Source organism: Sitophilus oryzae, unplaced genomic scaffold, assembly GCF_002938485.1.
Source record: "Sitophilus oryzae breed Bouriz unplaced genomic scaffold, Soryzae_2.0 scaffold_1499_pilon_pilon, whole genome shotgun sequence".
NCBI classification, from domain to species: domain Eukaryota; kingdom Metazoa; phylum Arthropoda; class Insecta; order Coleoptera; family Curculionidae; genus Sitophilus; species Sitophilus oryzae.
The window spans coordinates 3,292,403-3,310,259 of NW_022146168.1; the positions used below are offsets into that span (position 1 = coordinate 3,292,403).

General features: G+C 29.4%; 2 protein-coding genes across 4 annotated transcripts in view; both read left to right on the forward strand.

Annotated features, from left to right (window-relative positions):
- LOC115877849 (inositol-trisphosphate 3-kinase homolog) overlaps nt 1-17,857 on the forward strand; it is a 282,008-nt gene that overhangs the window by 20,907 nt on the left and 243,244 nt on the right. The gene's annotated exons all lie outside the window — the stretch shown is intronic.
- On the forward strand, nt 3,049-11,872 carry LOC115877850 (toll-like receptor 4). Its single transcript, XM_030894179.1, has 3 exons — nt 3,049-3,172; nt 3,237-3,366; nt 9,997-11,872. The coding sequence occupies exon 3, from the start codon at nt 9,997-9,999 to the stop codon at nt 11,245-11,247; it is 1,251 nt and encodes a 416-aa protein (XP_030750039.1). The 5' UTR covers nt 3,049-3,172; nt 3,237-3,366; the 3' UTR covers nt 11,248-11,872.

Here is a 17,857-nt window from a genome sequence, read left to right on the forward strand (position 1 = left end):
CGAAGTTTTTGTCTAAAACATATATTTAAAATAGACCAGCAATTTTTGAAACCGCTGTATACATTAAACAAAGCAATCAAATTTTTCACTAAATTTTATTTCTCTAGCTCAAATGGCAGCACAAGAATTCATTCTGAAAAGCAATGTACAGGGTGTTAATAATCTATTCTATTATAGCATGCATTTTTAAATATCTTTAAATATCTCAAATAATATATCGACATATGTATAGAGTGTCCCACTAAGAATAGCTCTCGGCTGTATCTCGGAAAGTATTAGCCTTAGGGCTTACGGAAAAAAATATTTATAACTAAAGGGACTATGAGAAATTGCTGGAAACTATTTTCAAGTTTGTAAAACAGCCGCTAGGGGGCGCAACTGCTATGGAAAATAAGAAAATAGAATTTTTACAGAATTTTGCCTAGATAATGGGTACTATAAATAATAGCTTCATAATCTTCATTAAATTTTGGATTTTTTTTTGTTAGAACCATTTTCCCCTATCTGCTAAAATAAAGTGGTGGGGGAAGGTTAGATCTATCTTTATTTAAATGTTAATAACTCCGGACTGCATGAATAGAATTCAACAAACGGGGCTCGTTAAAAGAGCGTTTCTTACTCTATATTATACCATAAAAATAATTCAATTCAATTCAATTCAAAATGTCTTTATTAGGTATATAAACAATAATTGTATACAAATTAAAATAATAACGATGGCGACGTTCACATTTGTGCTCTTCCATAATAATAATAAAGTTTTGAACTCTATATAGAACATAACATAGCGCGATTTTTCAAAAAAGTTAAATACGATAGTATATGTAATTTTAGCTGATAGTAAAGAGTAGTAAAAGCTTAAAAAGTCAGCGAAAACCACATCTTGATATCTTCTTTCAAACCGAAGATATTACAAAATTATAATAAATACCAAAAAATAAGCCCTCTTGATTATGTCAATTCAAACAAAAATATAAAAGAGGTTGTATATTGCGATTATATTCTACATGATTTCTTCCTGTATATACCCAGTTAACTAAGTGTAATATTTTCGTATCTGCACTACCTAACCCATTTCGCTAATATAGTATCAGTCTTCCCTCGCAGATTTTCAAAGAGTCTTAAAAGCCCATATGAAAGTGTGATTTCTGAATCTTCTCAATCTACAATAATTGAATACAATAATCATATCCACATACATAACATGAGTCCCCATACTTTAAAATTATCTATATTATATATAATAAAAAAAGTGATTTTAATTTATTATTTATAATAATGCATGTATCGCTTACTTTTTTAGTTTAGCAGTTCTTTCGAATTCTTTTTTAATTTTATACAATATCGTTTAGGTTATCAACAACTTCAAGTACTTCAAATAATAAAGGCATTTTGAAAAAGCAATTAAAAGATAAAAAAACGCTGCTAAGACTATCAAAATATTGATCTAATAACAATTTGACGTTTATACTATTACGTCAAAAACAACTTTTTTCCAAAGCCTACCATGACTTCACTGAATCATCGTTTCTTGTTCACTGTTATTAATATCTTAATTATTAGATATTAATACATCTGGTATTATGATATTCTGGTATTTCGTCGATTTTTTTTGTTTGAATGGGCATAATCAAGAGGGCTACTAATACCGTATTGTAATGATAACGTAATTAAGGCTTATTTTTTAGTATTTATTATAATTTTGCTAATATCTTCAGTTTGAAAGAAGATATCAAGATGCGGTTTTCGCTGACTTTTTAAGCTTTTACTACTCTTTACTATCAGCAAAAATTACATATACTATCATCTTTAACTTTTTTGAAAAAACGCGCTATGTTATGTTACGTTCAAAACTTTATTATTATTATGGAAGAGCACAAATGTGAACGTCGCCATCGTTATTATTTTAATTTGTATACAATTATTGTTTATATACCTAATAAGGACATTTTGAATTGAAATGAATTGAATTGAATTATTTTTATGCTATAATATAGAGTAAGAAACGCTCTTTTAAACGAGCCTCGTTTGTTAAATTCTATTCATCCAGAGAGTCCGGAGTTATTAACATTTAAATAAAGATAGATCTAACCTTCCCCCACCACTTTATTTTAGCAGATAGGGGATGGTTCTAACAAAAAAAAGCCAAAATTTACTGAAGATTATGAAGCTATTATTTATAGTACCCATTATCTAGGCAAAATTCTGTAAAAATTCTATTTTTTTATTTTCCATAGCAGTTGCGCCCCTAGCGGCCGTTTTACAAACTTGAAAATAGTTTCCAGCAATTTCGCATAGTCCCTTTAGTTATAAATATTTTTTTCCGTAAGCCCTACGGCTAATACTTTCCAAGCTACAGCCGAGAGCTATTCTTAGTGGGACACCCTATACATATGTCGATATATTATTTGAGATATTTAAAGATATTTAAAAATGCATGCTATAATAGAATAGATTATTAACACCCTGTACATTGCTTTTCAGAATTCATTCTTGTGCTTACATTTAAGCTAGAGAAATAAAATTTACTGAAAAATTTGATTGCTTTGTTTAATGTATACAGGGGTTTCAAAAATTGCTGGTCTATTTTAAATATATATTTTAGATAAAAACTTCGTTATTTCTGGTTATTTCAATCACAACACCCTGTATTTTTTTAAATAAATCGAAGCAGATTCAAATGCTCTTTCAAATTATTTTAGGGTTTCCTATACCTATCTAGCTCAGATTTTGAATAAAGGGCCATTTTTCAATAAAATGGCAACCAAGTTGGCTGGTGTCGCCATGGCAATTTTCTAGTGACAGTTTGCAAATCAAAGCAAATTCATAAACATACAGGGTGTTTATGAATTTTACTTAATTCATAAACCATGCCTTACACCCTGTAAAACTGTTTTTCACATCTTTGACAATGACGACGATATTGGACTTCCTCGCACTAATGGGCTACTCTGTATGATATGTATATTTTATTTATTAAAAAAAAATCTCATAAAAAGCAAATTCTGTTAAATCCAAAACAAGCAAAAACTATATATGTGGCTAGAAACCTTTCCCATTTACTTTATAAAGTGTATTCAATTTCTGTTGTATTATATGGTTTATCCATGTTGTAAGCACGTTTAATATTTTTCTAAATGGTATTTTAATACGCCTTACGTACGTTTTTGATGTAAGTTATATATAATAATTAAAAAGAAAATGTGTACAGGTTGTGATATTTTTTTATATTTTAGAATTATACATTGCAAATAAATACATAGGAATATTCATTATATCAAATATATAACTGTCACACTTTATTAAAAGTTAATATTTGGTAGTACTATTTTTATATCAGTTTTGAAAAGGATTCAGTTTTAAAAGGTAAGCAAAGCAATACATTTTTTGATATAATTATTAATAATTAAGCTTCGTTCAGAACCTCGCGATTACTGGAATAAATTAGTGGATTCAATAATTAGCGTAGAAGTTTGTTCCTCTAATTTAAATGTAAGCATACAGAACGTCAAAATTAGCGGTAGTAATTTGATTGATTGGTTGATTATCATCCACATACCGCAAGTTGTTGCTAGGATATTCTATTAATTTTATTTGTGTTTTTAGACAATGTAAATGATCGTAAACTAAAAAGTGTAAAGTGTAATTGAAACCACTAATTGCGACGTTCTGAGTGAAGCTTTAAAAAATATTTTTCTTTTGTCAATCTGTTGTTTTTATACGTATATACAGGGTGTCCCTGAAATAAGTGCAAGTATTTTAAGGGGTGGTAGATCTCGATAAAAGAAATATACATATTTTCTCTTTATCGTTTTTCAAATAAGTCCAAAATAATGGAGTTATTTTACTTTGAAAATGTCCAAAACAATGATTTTTTGCTCGAATTTTGAGAACTACTGGATCTTTTCTGAAATTTCTTTCTTGTAAATTTAATCTACTAAGCTCCTATGTTCCCATATTATCAAGAAATTATGTTTTTTAACTAAAAACTAAAAAAAATCCAAAAAATTTTTCAAAAAACTCCGAATTTTCAAAAAAAAAAATTCGCGAAAAAAACCGCTTTGGCGTGTTTCTGGGGTTGAACTATACCACTAGTTAAAATACTTGCACTTATTTCTGGGACACCTTGTATACAGGGTGCTACAAATTCGAGGTACGAGCCTTGGAATCTTGGAAACCGTAATAGATACGAAGATGGTTAAATTGGGGCAAAGTTGCGCCTTGGGATGTTTGCCAACATGCTATCAAAAAAGTTTATAAAATTTCAAAGATTGCCGAGTTTTTTGAGAAAAACGGATTTTTTTGAAAATCAATTTTATTTTTTCCTGGCGTTATTTTTTAGAAAATTAAAAAAGTAATGGCACATTTTCATAGTCACTTTATCAGGGCTATCTGATAGTATTTTTAGATTTTCAAATTAGCTGATAATTCGTGAGATACAGAGGCCAAGTTAATTTTTGTAAATACGGACCTCCATTTTTTTATTTCAGGCTTTGAAAGAACTCGGTCTCCTAAGTACAATGATATACCACACTTAATGTTTTTTTGTGTTTTGGACATTTAATCAAAATTTATTTAAACTAATTTCAAGTCCGGCTCTGTTTTTTTAATATTTAATCTATTCATCATTACAATATTGATAAGCTTTCCAACTTAACAATGACGTGAGGTAAAATATTGAATAAGAGAAATCAAACGCAACAAAATAATAAAAAATAAAAAATATAAATATGATATAATATAAACAATCAAGTTACTTCTCCGGAAGATGGATTTGAAATGGTAGAGCACACAGTCTAATGGCGAGGTTCCTGGATCTGTCGCCAAAGAGCAAGGAGGGGGGAATTTCTTGACTTCATTTGTAAAAGTGAAATCAATACATTTCAACATTTAAAGAGTACAAATGCATTAGGAAGTATAGAAGAAAATATGTTCAAAGAGCTATAAATAAGATTGAACAAAAAATAAATTAAGGCTTCCCTTCCCTAGACAAACTATAACACCTGCGGGGAATCCGAAGAGACGAGGTAGCTTTTAAACTAACAGAAGGCGGTGCATCGACTACTTGCACTTGCGAATCTCTCGATAAATCCAGGGTCAACGGCGCCGGCGCCCCAAATCTTGGTGGACCATATTTTATAGAAAAATTCTTTTGCTCGTAGATATTATTCAATATGTGTTAAAATTACAAATTCAATACAAAATATGAAAAAAATAACAATTATTAGTCCATAGGAAATGGTTTATACAGGGTGTTACAATATTAACCCACATAAAAAATCATATTTTCGCACATTCTTGCAAAAAAGAAAAAGTCACACCTTAACTAGTTTCCAAAAAATGTATGAGCCTAGAAGCATCATAATATGTAAAAAAAATTGTTATACAGAGTGTCTCAAAAGTCAAAAGTAATGAACTTTTTATAAAACTAGTTTTTTCTTAAAAATCGATTTTTAAGATTTTTGAGGCATATACCTATACCTGCATTTTGTTTGTAATTATTTTGAAAATGCAATATATATTTTATCAACTTACTTTGTAACTTATTGAAAAATATAAATATATTATTTATTTATTTATTAATATCTCTGAAACTATCCAAATATATTTACATCTTATCTTAGGATTATGTAAAGTGATCAGAAAGGAAGCCAAAAATGCAATAATATACAGAGTGTTCCATTTAAAAAAATCATCCCGGTCCACTCACACTTTTTTGAGCCACCCTATAGAAGTTAAAATAATATTTTCCTGAAGTACATCCTCGTACATACTTTAGATTTGTACTTAAACAAAATTTCCAAGTTTTTTATTCTAGGAGCTACAGATGCCTGACGCACTATTGCCGGACTATGTGCATCCAACAAAACAATATGCTCTACCACACAGGGTGGCAGTTTGGGGCAGATTTATTTTGCTCGACATAAAAGAATAAGGACTACCTAAGCGAATGACATGTATAAAAAATACGCTATTTCTACATTTTTTTTAAATCGTTCATAAATTTTAAAGTTTTTTTTTTGAAAAATATATTTTAACAAAAATGGCCCTAATACAAATATGGCAAAATATTATTAAAATGTTAAAGAGCAGAAAAACAGTAAAAACTTACCCCTATCATCTACATTCATCATAAAAAAAATATTTGTAAAATATACGTTTTAAAAAAATTACAAAGTTGAGACTCTTCTGCTGCGATATAATAGCATTGGTTACGACAATTCCATTATTCATTTGCTTTTGTTTTGTGATGCTCCAAAGCCTACTTGTTGAAATTATTTTCAAAGATGAAGTTTTTTTGGGAAAAAAACTAAAAAATAGCTTACGGAATTCTACATGAAATGTCTTTTGACTGAATTGGTGTATCCTAGAAAATCTAGAAATATGCCTATTAGAAATATCTCTGTTAAAAGTTAAGTAGTCTATCGTAATCGTCCATTTTTTAAAGAATATGATTATCTAATATAGTAAATGTTTATATATGCATTATTATTGCCTATATGTATCTCCATTGACTTCGTATATGTAGAACATACTTTTTAAGTAAAGATATCATCTTAGTACATCTCAGTGTTTTTTATTCTATTTTGGTGTGTTTTTTTTCAACGAATTATTTTTTGTTTGTAGAGTACTCTATGGCACTAGAGTACTATTATGGCACTTTAACTATCACCAGTATAATACATAGTAGTATAATTTTTATCACTTTTAACAATATTAATTTTTTAAACAATTTAAAAATAATAGATCAAAGTAAGAATAGGTAGTAACAATTATTATATTATCACGTAATCTCTGTATCATGTATCATGTACTATCTCTTTATTTAATGCGATATAACGATTTTATACTCTAATTTTTGCTTATTTGAAGTCGCGCCGGTCCAAGTTACTGTGGGCTTCCATTACCATGACAACTGAAGCATAGTGAAAATAATTTAATAGCATAAAATATTAATTCACAGTGGTCAAACCATCTTATTAATTATTTATTGTTTTATGTTTTGTTACATTGCATCATGATCAATACACACACAATAGATGCAACGAAAATTTTGTTTGCCGTGTGATTTGATTACAAAATAAAAATTTCAAATTATTGTGTAAGAGCCTTGTATATGAATTTTTAGTAAGAGACAAGCGTTATAAAATAATTTATCCAAATAATTCGAATACGTACCTGGTTTCCTTTGCCCGCCTTCAAAAGCGTTAGCAAAATTCACGTGGAGGCGCCACATTACGGGCAACAAAAATGATCAAAGTTGTGTTTGCAGAGGGTCGGCCGTCACAAAATTGCGACCATGTTTTTTAATATTTTGAAATAATTTTTGTTTCACTTTATTAAGGAAGGTTCCGGACATGCTCGTAATTAGTTTTAAAATCGATTTGAATACATTTAATGCTAAAAAAATTACTTATAAAATCATTTTTTTTTAGGGTGTTTTAGGGGTAAATTTGAAACAGTTTGAGTTAAGTTTGGTTAAGGAAATATAATTATAAGCACGTCTTAAGATGTATATAAACAAATAAAAAAAGATTCGTGAAGAAAGGTCATATGGTTTTTGCAGCATTTAGTGACAGCCAAACCCTTACAAATGCTAGGCTAGCGCCAGTGGGAAGGAGAGCCTTAATTTGTGCATTAGGGAGGATGGTAACCCTTGCGAACATGTAGAGCATTAGGAACTACATAGTTTGTAAAAGTTTTTTTATAATTACTACGATTAATATTATGCATATTATTAGATTAGATTATAGACATTGAGATATCAAATTCACAATAAAAATAGTTAATAAGAATATCTTTAAATTGCTAACCTAGACATTATTTATTTAAATCTTTCAAATGGATCGATTTTTCTTATTCAATGTTAATTAGCGCTGATCAATATTGTTGCGATGAATATAGTCAGATTAAATAATTTAAAAAACCAGAGTCGGACTTAAAATTATTTTAAATAATAATAAATGGTTATGAGAATGTGCAATTAGTTTTTTTGTGATTTTCTAAAAAGTAACGACAGGAAAAAATGAAATTGATTTTCAAAAAAATCAGTTTTTTCCAAAAAACTCAGCAATCCTTGAAATTTTTAAAACTTTTTTAATGACATCTTGGTGAACATCCCAAGGAGCACCTTTGCCCCAATTTAACCATCTTCGTATCTATTACGGTTTCCGAGATACCAATGCTCGTACCTCGAATTTGTAGCACCCTGTATATTACTCATAAAATTTTACAAACAATTCGCATATTATGCCTTTTATGAATGACACTGCTTGGTTGTAGAAAAATGTATCCGATTAGGGATTCATCAAGTTAAGTAACTTGATGTTTTTAGAAACTACTCAAGTAGACTACTAGATTTCAAGTCAAGTAGTGAAACCCTATATCCGATATACAGGGTCCGGCAATAGTGCGTCGGGCATCTGTAGCTCCTAGAATAAAAAACTTGAGAATTTTGTTTAAGTGCGAACCTAATGTATGTGCCAGGATGTATTTCAAGAAAATATTTTAACTTCTATAGGTTGGCTCAAAAAAGTGTGAGTGGACCTTGATGATTTTTTTTAAATGGAATACCCTGTATATTATTGCATTTTTGGCTTCCTTTCAGATCACTTTACATAACCCTAAGATATGAATAAATATATTTTGATAGTTTCAGAGATATTAAAAAATAAATAAAAAATATGTATTTTTCAGCCCTTCTTAAAAATTATTAAAATACAAAACTGTCCTGAAATCAAAACTACATTAGGTATTTACTTTAGATGGTCTGTATTTACTTTGCTATAAATATGAAAATCGTAAATTATACAGAATGTTCAAAATTCTGCGCCAAACTTTCTAAAATATAAAATAATTTTTTCTCGTTTTTTTAAAGGGAACACCCTGTATATTATTTTTTCAATAGACGGAGACTTAGAAAATGAACATTTTTTGTATTTAAAGTATTTCAAAATTTTTAACGGTTTCGTAGATATTTGCGGTTTTATATTTCATATGGCATTTTCCACAGTAAATTTTTATCAAAGCCACCCATTGATTTTTCTCTCGTATTTTACCATTGAAAGCGCCATATGAAATAATACTGCGCGTATCTGCGAAACCGTTCAAAATTTTGAAATACTCTAAATACAAAAAATGTTCATTTTTTAACTCTCCATCTAATAAAAAAATAATATACAGGGTGTTGCATTTAAAATAACAAAGAAAAACTATTTTATATTTTAGAAAGTTTGGCGTAGAATATTGAAGATCCTGTATGATATACGATTACTATATTTATAACAATGTAAGAACAGACTATCTAAAGTAAATACCTAATATAGTTTTGATTTCAGAACAGTTCTTGTATTTTTAATATTTTTTTTAAGAAGGGCTGAAAAATACATATTTTTTATTTATTTTTTAATATCTCTGAAACTATCGAAATATATTTATTCACATCTTAGGGTTATGTAAAGTGATCTGAAAGAAAGCCAAAAATGCAATTATATACAGGGTGTTCCATTTAAAAAAAATCATCCAGGTCCACTCACACTTTTTTGAGCCATCCTATAAAAGTTAAAATATTTTCCTGAAATACATCCTGGTACATACTTTAGGTTTGCACTTAAACAAAATTCTCAAGTTTTTTATTCTAGTAGCTACAGATGCCTGACGCACTATTGCCGGACCCTGTAGAATTTGCTCTTTTATTGCGAATAAATTTTGAGAAGCCTTTTGACATTATAACAAATATTATTTTCAACAAATTCAGTATAAGAATAGAAATTGTTTTGCATCATTAGATTACAAGTTTTTATTTCGTATCTCATATGGATTTTTATTGGATAACTGCAATTTGAATCACCCAGTATTTTTCTAAGGAACAGGTATCTTCTACACGGATGCAATGCCTGAATAGTACTTAAAAAACAGTTTGTCTTAAATTATTATTTATTTATTATAATATATTTATCGTGAAACAAGTCCTTAATTTGTTTTTTTTTATTTCAGATGATTTGGAGATATTTTTGTTTTCACTTATTGATATATTACCATCCTATAGGCGAAATCAAAGCTGATAAATCGCAACCAATATGTTATGAAGCAAATAAGGATATCAATCTTCCTAAATCAAATAACCGATACTTTAAAAATCTAGAAGAATATAAAGCCAATACATTCAGTTTCTCTTACGAACGTTACTGTTCCCCTTCGCAAGGTTGCAATCCGATGAACCTTTTCCCAGGAAATTTTGTAACTATCCTGAATCTAACCTCCGATGTATTAGAAACAGGAGCATTCGAAGTTAACTCATCTGATTCCATTATCAGTTTAAATCTTAGCAGTCTATTTATTAACGAAATTCACAGCCGAGCTTTCGCATCCTTAACTTGCTTGCATTACCTCAATTTAAGCGACAATAAAATTGTTGAGTTGCAGCCGGAACAGTGGTTCGGTCTAGATAATTTAAAAACGTTAGAACTCCGAAAGAACAATATTATTCATTTAAAACCTTTCACGTTTAGATATTTAAAAAAACTTCAAAGTTTAGATTTATCGCTCAATGATATTGTCTACATCGATGATTTTTCCTTTAATTACCTGATTAGTTTAAAGAGTCTCTCGCTAGCCTATAACTATCTAACGTCTATTTATCAAAACTATATTTTTGTTCATTTGACTAATTTAGAACATCTCGATTTATCTCATAACAGTCTTAGTGCGGTGTCTATGGCTAAATTTCGACCACTGGAAGCCCTCCAAAGTTTAAATTTTTCAAACAACAATATGGCAGTATTTGATTTGAGGGAGACGTTTTCGTTCTTTGAGTTTCCTTTTTTAAAACTACTCAATTTAACGGGTAACTATTTAGATTTTGAAAATTATGAGAATTTGCCTGAGCGTTTTACGTTCGATAACCTAACCATTGACATAAACGAAAACCCGGTGCATTGCTATTACATTGAAAAGATGTTAAATTTATTCCAAGATAAAGTTCGTTTAGCACCAGGTCGCTATTTCGGAGATGAAACCCGCGTTAATCGCATTAGGTGCGAGAATATGGGCATGACTGAGGAGGACGTTAATTATCTCAACAAATTTTACGATAAATTACGTATACAGCATTATGAAGTGCTAGTGGTATATACCATTCTTATAGTGTTCGCGATTGCTTATATCCTTTTTGTATATTATGATCACCTTCAGGATCATCCGTGTTTTCGAAAACTTTATGGATATTCGACCCCATTCCCTGAATAAGTCGATTTATTATTTTTCATTCATAACATAAACAAATATCCGTTAACCATTACTACTATTTTTAGCAGTAAAAAATGTTAAATGGCATTTATTTTCTGACCAGATATAACTAGAGTTTACAGAATAAAAAATATTTATGTTTTTAATTCTGTAAATTGTGTTGTAGTTATAAGGGCGATAACAAATTTTTTGCATACACAAAATTTGATACGTACACGCCGAGGATTTGACCAAGTATACTTTTACCTGTACCGTTAGCTTGTTGTTTTTAAACAATGGATATGAAATATGTATGTAAATAAACGATTATTATTACCAAAAATATTAATATAATTTGTGGGCTTTAAATATATCTACAATTTATAATAATACAATTTGTAGCATTATTAAAAATAACATATTTTATAGATAATATATTTTATAACTTTATTGGCAAATACCTATATTTTATGATTAACTTTAGAAAATGTATTTTATGATTAATTTTATAAATAATCTTTAAATCGAATTCATTGTATTATTTTAATTATATGTATGTATTTTTTGCTAACATCCGGCAATTTATTTGCCTTTTATTAGATTTTATGTAATTATTGTAAGACAACAATAAAATTTATGTGAAAGATTTTCAGAGTTTTTTTAAAAAATTTTCTTTTTAAATAACTTTCCTTTTAAATAACTTTCCTTCATCTCTCGAAAAAATCCTATCAGTATTTCGCTACTGCAAGAAAATCTACAAAATAAAATAGTAATTTTTTGTAAACACCGCTGGGCGTTATCCAATGGAGACTAATAATTGTCAGCAGTGGTTTACTAATAAACAAATTTGCCTAACTGATAAAAAAATGTTTAATGTTTCTGGAAGTATGTCTTTTCCCGTCATCGGAAGCAAAATCATACAAAGAACAAAGAAAAAAAATATTTAAAATATCTAAATGGAACTATTCGAGAACACTTTAGTTTTTTTTTAAACAGATACGTCTATAAAAACCATTGACGTTCTGTTAAAATGACATTATATTAAGTTAAACTTCAAAATTAACATTACTACCTGATAACAATTACTTAATAAGGTAAAGTTTGTGGCAAAACCAGAAAGTTTCGAACTTTCTGTGATTATTTTTTTGTTTTTGTATGATTATTATGTTTTATTTTTAAGGCTTTTCGGGTCAAATTTACGTTTATTTTTTTGTGAATGCTATTTAAATATGTCTATAATTTTGAATTCTTTAATGATTAACTCTTATTTATATTAAGCCTAGTGTTCATGCATTCTAATTTCGGACGTTTTCTATGAAAAAAGTACATAATTTTCAAGAGGCTCAAATTTAACGTTTTCATGCATCAAAATGTTATCCCATAGATAAAAGACTTATAATATAAAATAGATAGACAACTTATAATACATTGCAATTTGGTCTGTCATCACATTATGGAGTGTAGAGATGAGGAGCAATATCTCTTATGGAACTTTATTTGAAAAAATGGGAAGAATAAGACTTCACCAAATAACCACAGTGCAGTGGCGCTAAGGAGGCATAAATCTAAAAAATAAAAAGTAACCATAGATAAGAGAATAAACGTAACATAACCAAACATTACCCAAAAACGTTTTTTTTATTTTTTAGAATATAAAACAATTATTTTTATATATTAGAGGCCGAGTCTATTGCTGCAGAATAAAAATCGATAATTTATTCCAGTATGTGACATGAAAATAAAATTTGTATTTTTTGAAACCCGCGCAAATATTTATCTCTTTTGGATCATTTCCTGTTCTAAAGATTTTGGGCGCATATTTCAAATTTTAGGTTTTTGCAACAGCAGCGCCATCTTAAGTCTTCCCTTTTTTATGACCATTTTTTAATGCACGAAGATGTTTTTTCTCTTTACCTCTACACTCCATGCATCACATGGTAATATTACCTAAACAAAATATAACTAATTATAAATTATTTTTTTCTACTATCTACTACTACTACTACTACTACTGCAATTATTCGCTAACGAGTATCCGACACGCATCAGAAGATGGTTACGCAAGGCGTTTTCTTTCATGAGCTTTTCTGTGACTGAAAAGCTCGATGCGTGATGTTATATCTCTTCCGCACTCCGGACATTCAAAAATCTCACTGCTTTGTTGCCTCTTTGCTTTTTGGTTATCGCTGTTAACTGAATTTACAATTCTTCTCCATTGCGTTCTATTGTGCGCTGCTTCTTTCCACTGATTCTGCATGCTTATCCCCTTCAATTTTTCGTGGAAAATATCCTTGTACCTTTTTGTGTTGTCCCCCGGGTTCTTCTTACCATCTACAAGCTCACCGTAATGAAGGGATTGTGGTAGGCGATTTTCTTGCATCCTGCATACGTGACCAGCCAATACACGCGGCAATATACAGGTTGTTAATTTGTTTATTACTTGCGACAAGAGCTTTATGGTTTAACTATGGCAACCTCGGCCCGCTCGTCGATAGACGACGCGACGGGACGAGTCGGCAGAAAACCCTATAAGTGCATGGCGTTCTCAATAGGCAGTGTTGCCATTCTGTTCCCCTATAAGTAACTCTCCAGTTAACAACCTGTATAAGAACTATGTATGGTCGCGACAACATAGTTCACAAGGACAAGAATTTATTTCACAATCAGCGAGGCATTTACATAGCTTTATATAACTTTTTAACATTTATATAAAAATATTAAAAATGGAAGTTTTCATTTAAAATAGTCGATTTTACAGTTTTTGAGTGTAATTTTTATCATATTTAGTTAGTAGTATATACAGGGTGGCCAATTAGGGCGGGGAAGTTCAATATCGTCGTTGTTGACAAACATATGAAAAAAAGTTTTATACAGCAGTGTTGCATGCTTTATAATGCTAGACCAAATATGCCAAAAAAGTTACGATAAAGTTTTAATTTTTTTAAAAATGCACAACCTATTTTTCCGGACATAATTGGATTCAGCATAAAATTCTATATATAGCACACTATTTTTATTTGAGGAACTCTGCATGCAGTATTGCCATTATATTTCTTATTTTCTAAAATTTTGGTTAAAAACCAAAAACCTATATCCAAAAAGTGGTCAAAAAACTGGAGCAAATATTACTAATAATAATTACTTAACTAATTATTACTTTTAATTAATTTTTTTAAACACCAAAAATAAAAGAAATGATAATCCTCGATGAAAAAACTGGATATTTTTTTTGGCGTAGCCAACATTGCAATATATAAAATTATATACAGGGTGGTCCGAACTGTATTCCGGAAACTTCGGAAGCATATTCTGGAGATAAAAATAAGTAAAAAAGTTCATATAAATATATGTCCTGAAATGCTTAGTTTCGGAGATACAGGGTGTAGAAGTTTCATTTTCATTTCGATTTTTTCCAAATAATTTCTGAAGTAACGACAATATTTAAATGAAAATTGCTGTCTGGGATTTTTTTGTCATGAGAAATTTGATTTTAACGTCACTATGACTCCTACTTGTAGGTGACGCCACCTATGTATGTTTTAACTGTTTTGAAGAGTAATAACTTTTCGTCAGTACCTGTATAAAATTAACGAGTAAAAAAATATACATTTACGACGATTTTTACGTAAAAAAAGTTTCTTGGTTAAAATCGCTGCGAGTAATGGTTCACAAGATATTTAGAATCGAAATTATCAACCTGTCATCGTGGACATAAATTAAATATGTTAACTAAATAGTTAGTAGACTGAAATCATAAATTTGAAATGTTTTTGTGCTAAAAGTTCAACAGAAACTGTTTTATCATCATTTTTCCGCAGAAAAATTTATGTTTAATTTAAAAAAATAAAAATTTTCCAAATTCAATATTTTGGTCCAATAACTATCTACTCAACGAGTTTATTTTTTTGTCAATAATGACATCTATTGACTATTTCCATTCGAAATATCTAGAGAATTATTGCTCGTAGCGATTTTTACCAGGAGACATTTTTTACGTAAAAAGTCACGAAAATGTATATCTTTGGACTCCGGACGAAAAGTTATTACTCTTCAAGACAGTTAAAACACATGGCGGCGCCACCTATAAATAGGAGTCATATTGACATCAAAATCAAATTTGTCATGTCAAAAAACTCCCAGACACCAATTTTCATCCAAATATTGACGTTACTTCAGAAATTATTTGGAAAAAATCGAAATAAAAATGAAACATCTACACCCTGTATCTCCAAAAGTAAGCATTTTAAGACATACGTTTATACGAACTTTTTTACTTATTTTTATCTACAGAATATGTTGGCGAAGTTTCCGGAATACAGTTCGGACCACCCTGTATGGCTTATTTTTTTTTAAATATTGTACATATATTTTTTAGTAATATTCCACCCTTTATATTATTTTTTTTTTACACAAAACTTTTTTTTGGACATCCTTTAGGTATATAGTCTGTCCAACGACCAGATCCTTGACAGTGATAGATGTGTCTGTCATTTTAATTTCAAAGTAGTTTATTTTATTTTACAAAGAAATAAGTTGGTAGAACTGAAACGCATAGCAGCAAATAAATATATTTAAAAGTTGACTGACAAGTGATTACTTCAAAATATTGTGAAAAAACTGTATAAAACTGAAAAAATCGAGTTATTTTATTTAAGAAAAAACGGTATGTGATAATACAAAACAAACAAGAACAAGACACCACATACCAAAAAAATATAAAAAGAACTATTTCTTACTTTCAAGCTTCATGAAACTTCCCGCATTTATGATTATATTTATCAATATAACTTATGTACTTATACAAATTTGTAATATTCGACAGGAATAAATAAAACAACATAAATAAAACAAACTATTTTATTAATAATAACACTTACCAAATTTTATACCTTAAAGGTTGATTAATTAACTTTAATCTTAATTTTTAAACCAGTACCTTTTGACATTATTTTTCTGCAGTACTAAAATCCATTACTTACCTATCGTGTGATGTGGATATTTTACAGCTACTACAATTTTTAGTATGATCCTTCTACCATATACGAGATGCACTTATCTACGACGAGATGGTATACAAACTTTATCGATGGTAACTTCATTGGTGTATAAGACTTTCTGTCTGGGCAGCGAGTATTAACCATAAACTGTGCTCTGGGTCTACAGTTAATTTTCACTCGATTTTTCCTCCACTTGACTTCAAAAGACATAATACACACGTAATAATACGAATCAAAATGCATCATCTTCCAAAACGCAGGGCATTTGACAAAAGTTGACACAAAATTATAACCTATAATTTGGCAAGACTTTGACAAGCGTCAAAAATGACAAAAATCTAAAGGAGAGTTCATACGCATCGGCGTCCGTTTGTCGCTCATCGTTCCGTGAAATCAATAAAATTGAAATACGATCTGTCATTTTTTAAATAAACCAATAAAACTGGTTAAAAACAACAAGACAGGACGCATGACGGATTAAAATTTAAACCCATCCATAGTTAACTTAAAAATTATTAGAAACTTTTTTTAGTAAAATAAATAGATTGGTATGGGACGTCATCTGCTTTTTTTCTGTCATCGTCTGTCGAAATTTTACCTGAGAAAAAAAACAGAGTATACTACACTAAGGTGCCAAAAAAATGCAACGGAGAAATTTTTGGGCAAATTTAAAGTGATTTTTGTTATTTTTAGCCCTATTTTCATGATTTGTTTAGCAAACTATAAAATTATATTAACTTTAATTCTTAAACAAAAATTTTTATAAACTTTAATATTTGGCATATTATACAGGGTTAATCGAGGGGTTGTTTTTTGCCCTAACTTTAAAACACCCTGTGCAATAATTTCGTGTGTAAATCTTCCTAAAATATAATTTTACAGTCAGAACCGTGCCTACTGAGCATTTTGTTTTTTGATTCATGCCAATACATGGTTTGGTTAATTTTTAAGAGCGAAATGAACTGATCACGATCAATTTGCAATTTTTTCAATTATCATTACTTTTTGTGTATGTAATTTTTTAATATGACGAGATGGTTTTGGTGACTATTGTCGTAAATTAAAAAAAAACGTTAAGAGGCGAAGTTTATTTAATGAAGCTGGTACTACTTCGCGACGTTCAAACCTCCTGTCAAGCATTTCCCAAACATCGAAGATGATGGGAAATGCCGTTTTCAGAAAATTTCTAAGCCTTCGAGATTTCGCACAGTCAAGTTTTGAATGCATGAACAGTCAAGTTTTTGTTTTCTTATGGCCGCCATTTTGAATTTTTATTCTATTAGATAGAGCAAAAAACAATCTATACGATGGTATCTAATTTTTATTCATTATATGTAAATTCACTGAAAAAAATAGATTTTTTAAAAATTTGCTCAAAAGATCAAGTCTGCCTTGGAAATCCAATTGACACTTTATATGACAGCAAGTTATTTTTTGTTTACTCTATTAAATGTCAAATCTGGGCACAAAAATTTATAGTAGATAGTGTAGTGTATTAACAATCAACAATACGTTTACAAGTGAGGAAACACGAGATATGTATGATGTTTACTTAAAAAATAATAGAAATTCCCATATCCAAAAAAAATCCTTATGGGTTTTTCGCCACTGCACTGCAAGAAAAATCTACAAAA

Bases quoted from the DNA above. Each gene is read 5' to 3' on its own strand.
- LOC115877850 (XM_030894179.1), top strand. From the start codon at position 9,997: ATGATTTGGAGATATTTTTGTTTTCACTTATTGATATATTACCATCCT.